This window comes from Lepidothrix coronata, unplaced genomic scaffold (genome assembly GCF_001604755.1).
Source record: "Lepidothrix coronata isolate B3197 unplaced genomic scaffold, Lepidothrix_coronata-1.0 Scaffold263, whole genome shotgun sequence".
In the NCBI taxonomy this organism is placed as follows: Eukaryota; Metazoa; Chordata; class Aves; order Passeriformes; family Pipridae; genus Lepidothrix; species Lepidothrix coronata.
The window spans coordinates 697,689-706,784 of record NW_016690443.1 but is presented as its reverse complement, the minus strand read 5'-3'; the positions used below and the strand labels follow the sequence as shown (position 1 = coordinate 706,784).

General features: G+C 55.2%; 1 protein-coding gene across 1 annotated transcript in view; it reads right to left on the bottom strand.

Annotated features, from left to right (window-relative positions):
- Positions 1-5,326, bottom strand: part of IP6K3 (inositol hexakisphosphate kinase 3) — an 8,158-nt gene extending 2,832 nt beyond the window's left edge. The window contains exons 1-3 of the mRNA XM_017835723.1: positions 5,119-5,326; positions 1,405-1,528; positions 6-375 (exon numbers count right to left, since the gene is read on the bottom strand). Coding sequence (XP_017691212.1) covers positions 6-375; positions 1,405-1,528; positions 5,119-5,311 — 687 coding nt within the window. The 5' untranslated portion in view covers positions 5,312-5,326. The remainder of the gene's footprint in view (positions 1-5; positions 376-1,404; positions 1,529-5,118) is intronic.
- Positions 5,327-9,096: the final 3,770 nt, after the last annotated feature.

Here is a 9,096-nt window from a genome sequence, read left to right as displayed (position 1 = left end):
TTGACTTCTGCTGAGAACTCTTTATGGGAACTGGGTTTTTTCTTTTTTTTTTTTTTTTTAAGCAGTGGCAAAAAATGACAGAGAACATTCTGCATTTTCCCAGAGTCTGTGCAGAGTGTCCCCCTGCAATACACCATGCATTGATTCCAAGCTGTTATTTGCAGCCAGGACTGTGCTGGAGGGGAGGGAGGAGAAAGGATACGATGAAGTTTGTTCTCGTTGTGCTTGGAGGACATGCGGTTCAGGTGCTGCCTGTGACAGTGCAGTCCCCAGGGGTTGTAGCTCTTTCTTTCTGGCTGGTTTCCATTTGCATCTTCCAAAAGGGAGTCTGTGTGGTACTGAAGGTCTGTTCTCAAAAGCACCTTCCCCGAGCAGCTGGGCAAAGCACACAAAGGAACACATTGGGTTTAGAAGTTCCAGAGGAGAATATTCCCTTCACTCATTTTTTTTTTGTGGAGCCTCAAACTTGATAAGGTGAATTTGCAGGGGCTCTCAAAGGAAACATATTGATCATGTCCAACCTGCAGAGATCCTTTGTTACTCCATAACAGTAATTTTCAGAAAGGCAGCTATTTCTGCCTGCCAATATTTTCTTTCATTATAATTTAAAGTGCATTGGCTACCATGAAAAGCCATTCACAGCCCCAGTGACCAGGGATCTCTATTTATCCACCTAACAGGCACAGCACAGGCAAATGGTCCAACAACGGGAATGATTCCCAATCTAGAGGGGCTGGCTGCAAGGAGGGGAGCAGGGAGCAGTGAGGAGATTTGTTCTCCTTGGGGGGTCATTCCTTGGTCTCACTCATCCAAACCCCATCACTCCCATTGCTCCAAAGGCAGCAGTTCCACGGTCGTGGTGTTGCACCTTCAGTCACAGCTGCCCCAGGTGAGTTCTGAAGCAGTTTGGGATGAAGGATGTTTTGCAGAAAGCCTCTGCAAACCCAAAAGTCATGGTGTGCTGGAAGCACTGTGGTGCCTTCCCAGGAGAGCTCTCCCCTGGGACGGGATGGGACTGGAGCCCCCGGAGTGCTGCACAACTGTTGCCAGCAGAAGGGTGTTCCCAGCTCACTGACTGCTCTCCTGGGGCTGCTCCTCCCTTGGAGCAGGGTGTGCTCTGAGGAGTTGGGCTGAAAGCCATGTTTGAGGCAGATATTTGAGCAGCAGCATCTCAGCCACAGCCCCTCTGTGGATCCCCTCTGTGGATCCCCTTTGTTCCATCCCCAGGGTGGGCAAGAGCAGAGCCATGGACACCCCGGGCTGGGCTCTGCTCTTCTCCACCTCGGCCTTGGGGCTGCTTTTGCCCACTTGGCCACCAAACCTCTCCCAAACCCCAGCCCACCCAAGTGGCAGGAAAGGACCAGGAGGCTGGCAGGGAGTGTCCCACCCGTGGCAGACCCTCACCTGTCTCGGAAGGTCTTGGTGCCCTGGGTGTGGCTCCTCTTGACGAGCCCGTGCTCGGTGCCAGGGCTGGCCACCAGGGTCAGGTTGCCCAGGCTGTCCTTCTTGAGGTGCACTGAGACAACACCTGGACAGAAAGGGAAAAACAAACAGGAATGAGACAAACCTGTGGACTGTCATAGAGGCCTGGCCACCACCTCACCAGCCCGAGGAGGCCCAGCCTTGTGGAGAGGGCTGCCCAGCTGCCTCCTCATGTTTGGTGGCCTGTCACAGTGATCCCCCTCTGATTTCAGGCCCAATAAACACCATTAGTCTGAGACCCTGGAAAACAGCCTCGGGGATTTCAAGTGTTCCTCCTTTCAAGGCTCAGCTTGGCCCCTGCCTCCTTCCACACCACATTCCTTTGTCCTCCTCCAGGCTCTGCTGTGCCCCAGGTGACCCAGAAAAGCCCCCAGCTCTGGACCACAAGACCGACCCCAGCTTATTTAGCACAAGGGATTTAAGTGGTTTTTTTTTTTTAAGACAGGACAAGGCTGGAAATGCTTTTCATTGGCAGGAAGCAAAGGGAGGGTTGGGGACAAGGAATTTTCCAGAGACACTCAGCATGCCAAGTGCTTCTGTTAACTGGAGAGCCCCCAGGAGCAGGGCAGAGATGTGGGCATGGGCTGGCAGTGCTGCCCACACACTGCCATGGTTATGTCCTTCCTCAAGGACCAGCACCCAAATATCCCATGGGGGGAAGGATTGTCACACGTCCCATATTTATGCACTAGAGGGAACATGATCGTGAGCAGGGGGTATTTTTTCCACCCCAAGTGCTTAAAACACCATTATGAATTTTAGCATTGCAATTTTCCCTGACTCTGACAGGAATCACAGGGCTCAAATGCCAGCCAGCCCATCACGGATTTAGCCCAGTCTGAGCCCATTCCTGGCACGGGGATGGCTGACTCTGCCTCTCAAGTGACAGCACAGGAATGGCCACAGCTCTCACTCCAGCCAGCCCTGACCTTTCTGGGAAAGGCTGATAACACCATCCTGCTCCTGCAGCTCTGTCAGGGCTGGCTGAGCCTCCACAGGCACTGGGGGCATATTTAGAGCACGGCCCTTTGGGGCTCAGGGGGATTCCAGCTTCAAAAGAGGGCAGGGAGGGCTGTGGGACCAGCAAAACCATCAGTGGAAAGCCCTACTGGAGCTGGGTTTAACCCAGCTGTGCCCAGGGCACCCTCACCAGGTCTGCTGGGCATGCAGGGAGATGCATCTCAGCAGCCCAACAAACAAGGGCTCTCTGTTCTCCCAGGCAAAGGTGCCAAAGCAAATAAATATGCAAAATCCCATCTCTGCATTTAAAGTGAGATTACAGAAAGCAAACACAGACAGAAGGCTGTGCCCTCTCTGTGCCTGCCGGGCTCTGCTGCCTGAGGGAGGTTTTCCCCACCTGATTTGCAGCAGCCCCGTGTCCCTGCAGCCACCAGCCACCCCCTCAGACTGGGGGTGCCCATCCCTCCCCAGGTCCTGCCCCCCAGAACCCTGCAGCTGTGCTGGATGCACTTCCCTCCCACCCCCTGCTCAGCCACACAACCATTTCTCTTTCCTTTTGCTGTGCAATCACCATTACTGTGAACAGACTGGATTAAACTGGCTCATTTTACACTGAAATGGGGGAGGAATATACACAGGCTGCTCTGCCAGGGGAGATGGGGGGTCTGAAAACCTTAATTAGGGGGCAGGTAATATTTTTAGCTCTCCCAACTCTTTGCTCACGGTGGTGCTGGGCACAGGGAGCTCTGCCTTCCTCAGGCTCCAGCATTATCCTTTCCCTGAGTCCCTTTTGTAAAAATCCATATTACTGAGAGCAAACAGATCTCCTCCCAGCCCGGGTGCCTGGTCTGAATTTTCAGGGGATGTAGGCAGGAAAAAGCCAGTGTGTCTCTTGCCTAAATCTAAGCCTTTATATTTTTAAAAAGTCACTGTGAGGCGAGCGGAGCCCTGGATTCCGAATGCTCCGACAGCCTGTAACCTTAAAAACTGTCCCAGTTACTGCCTCAGTCAGCAGGGCTGTGCTCATTTACATAGTGCTGACAGGCTGGCCCAAAAAACTTATATATAGCGTGAAACCAAGAGTTGTTAAGTATCTGCCATTAATATGAAAATTAATGGGGAGATTTTCAAAGGCAAGAAGGAGCGTTAAATTGGAAGGGAATGTGATCCTCTCCCCCCTCCCGGCTGAAAATTCAGGCTTCAAAAAGCTACATCTCAGCCTGGAAAATGCTTTTGTTTCCTGGTGTGATTCCATATGGGTTTGCACATGTCCTGCCGTGACCTATGTGTGTAAAACAACTCCCTGAAACATGGCACCAGCCCTTCTCCCTTGCTGCAGCAAGAAAACATCTCTCTGGGATGCATTTGGGTGCATGTCTGTGCTGGCCTTTAGTGTCCCTGACACCCCAATCCCCTCCTGCCAGCACCAGCGAGGCACCAGTGGGTATTTATGGGTGCTGTCACCACGCTGGTGGCATCCCAGGATCCTCAGGAGGTTTTGCTCTGGAGTTCTGCCCTTGTGGGTTTATTTTTACATTTACAAGCACATTCATTGACTGCCATGTGCAATGGGAGCCTGAGCAAAACTAGGCTGGAAAACAAGCCCAGCATCACCCACCAAGCTCAGCTGGGGCAGGCAGGGCTTGAAGGGAGATGGGGAGGGGGAAGCCAGTCCCAAGGTCAGCAACCTGCCTGACATGGTGAGGTGAGCGGGAAGGGAGCTCCTGGCTTGGGGTGAGGCTGGAATGATATTTGATCACCACTGCACAGAATGTCAACCATTACATAATGCTCCCTGGGCCTAAGAATAGAGATGAGGCACTCGGACACGTGTAAAGGGGTGATGGAACCCTCAGGATCATTCCCGCCGATGCTCGTCAGCCCCATCATCCTCGTGGGAAAACACCCCACCTCTTTAATTGCCTGGGACAGTCAGGGGATGAGAAAACGTGTGCCCAGCGCCAAATTGGAGGAGAATTGCTATTTAATTACCCTTCATCACAAAACTCTCTGGGATTTGAAACAGGAGAGAAAACGACAAAAAGGTTTTAATAACCAGGGCGGCCCTGGACTGGTAAACTGGGACTGTTTAACAGCTTTATCAGTGGCACCCAGCAGGGCCCAGCACTGCAGCACCAAACCCGGCCCTGCAGAGGAAACCACCCAGAGGAAACTTGGTTTCTCCCTGAAGCATCTTTTTAATATTGTCCCATAAATCTGTGGGGGCCCTTGACTTTCTGGGAAAGGGAGAGATTGGGCTGAACTGTGGCTGACTGAGCTCTTTTCTCTAACACCGAAGGACCAAAAGATATTTTAAGCTTTTACGTGACAGCTGAGCTTCTCGCCTCCCCCAAAAACCAGGGTCAGGAGCTTTATGAGCAGCACAAGTCTGGCAGTAAAAGCAGAAACACTGAGGGAGCAAGAAAGAGAGGGAGGGAGGATGCCTTAAAAAGTACCAGCACTGCCCTCCCAGGCACCCCGTGCGGCTTTTCGGTGGCTGAGCTGAGAAATTCAGCTGGGAAAGGGGTTCAGGGCCAGGAGAGCTGGGGGTGTTTGAAGGGGGGCACCGAGCAGAGAGAGGGGCAGGGGGAGGCTCACTGGGAAGGTCTCACCTGCGGCAGGGCGGCTGCCTGGGCTCGGTTTTTAGGAAGGCGGGCGGTCTGTCCGTCCCCTTACCTTTGTACTGGGGCGTGAACTGCCGCATGGCCCAGGGCAGCGACTCGTAGAAGCTCAGCTCCTGCGACACGAGCGGCTTGCAGACGGTGTGCTCGTCGTAGCGCAGCATGCTCGTGTGTCCGCCCACCTGGTGCACGAAGGGCTCCAGGGGCACGGCCAGGAGCTCCGGGCTCAGGGGGCTCTGGCCCACCATGGGCTGGGGGCTCGCGGGGGGCTGGATCCCCCTCGGCAGCAGCACGGGAGAGTGGGAGCCCGAGCCCGGGGTGTGCAGGGTCGTCACCCGCGCTGGATCTTCACCCGCGCTGGGCTGTCACTGCCGGGATCTGCAGAACAGAGGGAATCAGGGAGTTGGAGTGAGAAGGGGGGACGAGCCACTGCAAAGCCAGGGCCAGGCACCGAGGGCACAGGCGGGTGGGATGAGATCTCAGTGCCCAGGGGCTGGCAGGGAGCCCCAGCCTGAAACACAGAGTCCAGAAAACACCCACTTTAGATCTGTTGGGGGCAAAAGAGACAGAAGGGAATTATCAAGAAACTTAAAATGATTTGCATCCTGGTTTTGCCAGCAAAACCCCAGTGCAGTGGTTAATAACATCTTTGGAAATCCATTTCTGTCCAGGAAAGCCTCCAAGATGTGTTGCCAGGTGAGCAACACCACCTCTGCCAACCCCACAGGACGGATGTGACCAGGGCAGCACCATCACCCCCTCCTCACCCAGGAGACAGGAACAGCAGAGGGATGGTGGCACCTCCTGGAGGGACCTGCAGCTTCCCATCGTGGGCAGCAGCTCCCAGGAGGGCAGCTCAGCCCTTCCCCAGAGCCAGTAGGTACAACCTGACCCAGGAGCTGGATCCAATGACACACAGCAGGAGGCAAAGCTCAGGACTCGATGATCCCTGTGGGTCCTTTCCACCTCTGTGGTATTCTGTGATCTCTGCTGCCTGAATCTCCCCTTCCCCTCCTGCTGTGGTCAACCCCCGAGCAAACAAGCACCTGGTGCAGGTGCCAGGTTTGTTTTGCACCTGGAGAGCTGGGATGGAGTGGGCTGAAGGCAGAGGAGGGGGAGAACAACCACTCCTACCTCCAAACCCACGAGCAGCTCCTTTATCTCCCCCAAGGTGGGATTTTCCCCCCCCACTATTCCATTCTTTGGGGAGGAGTTCCTGCTCTGCAATTACCTTACCCAGGGGAACAAAGCCAGGCCCCAGCCAAGCAGTTTCCAGCCGGGAAGAAAGAGGCTCTTCGGAGCCTTTCCAGGAGTTAATAAAAGCATTTGGCATTTTGTTAAGTTGTGACAATTTTTAAAGAGGATTTTCTGCCTCGAGACCTGCAGGTTTGTTGTGGTTTGGTTTGTGTGGGTTTTTTCCCCCTCTTCCCTTCCTCAAAAATAAGGAGAAAAGCCAAAAGCAAACGGATTTGTCATAACACCTCTTTGGAGCAGAGCACAACATGACTTAAATCCTTTATTGCTTCAGAGACATCGGTCCAAGGCTGAAACCCGGCTGTCACAACCCCCTGACAGCTCTGGCAACCTTGGCATTCCGAAGGGAGTTGGGGAAAAACACCCACACATTGATAAAGCTCTGAATGTTTTCTCCCAGGCAAAACTGGGAGCAGGATTTGCAGGAGGAGAAGGAGGTTCTTTTCAGGGAGTTTCTATTCGGAAGCAGCTCATCCATTCGGAGCAGATAAATGTTCCCACAAACACTGAGCTGCTCTGAGCTCCCCTGAAACAAGACACTTGAAATAAATCACTTCCACTGGCTCAAGGTATCGCAAATGCCAAGAGATATTTACGTCACTAAAAATACACGGAATTACAGATAAATCCGTGTCCTCTAAGCAAACCAGAAGCCTTCAGTATTTTTCCTTAAGCTAAAGGAAAAGCAACCCAGGTGCTGCAGGTGGAGGAGAGGCAGAAAGTATTAGGGAAGGAGAATAGAGAGAATATTTCTCCAGAAATGGGGCTTGGAGCAACCTGGTCCATGGAAGGTGTCCCTGCCCATGGAAGGGGCTGGACCTGGATGAGCTCTGCCTGGGTACAAGCCCAGGCTGTTGGGGACACCTCTGCTCCCCAGGTACTTCACCTTACACCCTGCTCTCACTCAGGGCCAAACATCAGAAGAGTCTGAGCTAAGAAGTTATTTACTCCCAACTCCAAATCCAGCCAAAAAACCCCAAGCAGATTAAATTCTCTAATCTTTAATTAGCACCTACTCCAGACCATCCCAAAAGGAACTCGTGTGGCTCTGAGTCCGGGAGCAAAACACAGCCAGCCTGGCCCTGGGAGAGCCCTCGCCTGGAAACCAGCTGGGTCCTTGTGGCAGAAATCCTCAGGAATATTAAAATCACTTTAAGAACAAGAGTTCTGTGCACAGAACCATGCTCTTAGTGCTGCACCTCGTGGTCACCTTCCCCTCCGGGACCTGGCTCCCCAGAGCATCCCAAAGCTCCTCTGCAGAGTTTGAGCACTGCAGGGGCTGCAGGTTCTTTTTGTGCTTCATTAACAGGCAAGAACGTGGCTGAGCTCTGTGTGTCCACAGCTCTCGGTACTGGAGCTGCCCTGGAGCCCAGGCCAGCCCTGCACCGAGCACCCAGAGCTGGGACACGGTGCCACCACCCAGAGAGGGGACATGGTGCCACCACCCAGCACAGAAACGGGCACAGGTTCCCTCACCCCCCTGCCCCATTTCCCCTCCACACCGCCCAGCACCACCAGCCCCTCCTGCCCAGCCTGGTGCCTTCTGGTGGTGCCACGAGCACGATGGAGAACCAGGAGCCCCCAGGCCCATGTCTGCAGCCCTTGGGCTGCTCCAGAGGTTCCCAGCAGCCCCCCAGTGCCAGATGTCCCTGCTGCTCCCGTCCCTTCCCGCCAGCCAGGGCCGTGCTTGGAGCCTTCCTAATAACATCCTGCCCACCCTCCAAAGTCATGTTCACGCTGCCCCTCCTGCCCCTGCCCTGCCCTGGCTCTCACCTGTGTGTGCAGGTGAGACACCTCCCTCGGGGGCACCTCGGGGTGCTGCCGGCGCTGCTCTCTCCTGCTTCTCGCTGTGTCTCCAGGGCAAGGAATGAGGGAAGGGTTGGGCATGGCCCGAGTGCGGCGGCGCTGGCAGGAGCCCGGAATGTCCAGCTGACAGCTGAGCCGTGCCCGGGAGAAACCCTGCGTGGGACAGGGATCAGCCCAGGCCAGAGCTTGGGACCTGCCTGTGCTCGGCCTTCCAGCAAGGCCACGCTCCAGCCTCTTGGGCAATCGGCTCTCCAGGAAAACAACTGGCCCTTTGGGCCAGGCTGTTCTCCACTGGCCCAAACACTCCCCGTGTTTACCACCTCCCTGCAGAGCGGGCTGGGGCTGGGGCTGGGCAAGGGATGGATATCCGGAGCTTCCCAGAGCTCCCAAACCCACCTGCTGGGTGGGAAAACACGCCAGGGAGACTGGGGAGGAGAGACCCAGGGGCTGCGAGCCAGGAACGGGGTGGTGAGGGGCTGGGGTGGGGTGCTGTGGGACACCAAATCACCCAAATGCCCAGGGCGAGAGGAGGGTTTGCCCAAAGCTGGGCAGCAGGTGAGAGGATCCAGAGACATGGGAGCGGTGTGGGGAATGGAAAAATCCCAGGGGACTTCCTGCCAGGGCCAGGCTGTCTCCTGCAGCCAGGCAAGGACAGTGTGTGCCCCCAGCCCGGTGTCCTCTCCAGCATGTGCCCAGGGCAGGCTCTGGACATGCTGTGCCAGCCTGTGCCAGCCTGTGCCAGCCCCTGCACCGCAAGGAGAGGGACCCACGTGTTATTTAGGGGATCACAAGGCAAACACAACCTGGGCAGTGCCTGGGACAAGGAGGGGATGTGCCCACTCCCACCCCCAGTCCCAGACCAGTCCCCAACAGGACCTTGAGGACTTCAGCAAACCCCTGCCCAGGCCTGGGGCCCCAGGGCTGCCATGGGGGCTTTGCAGCAAACGGCAGCAGGTTGGGAATTGCGTGTGGA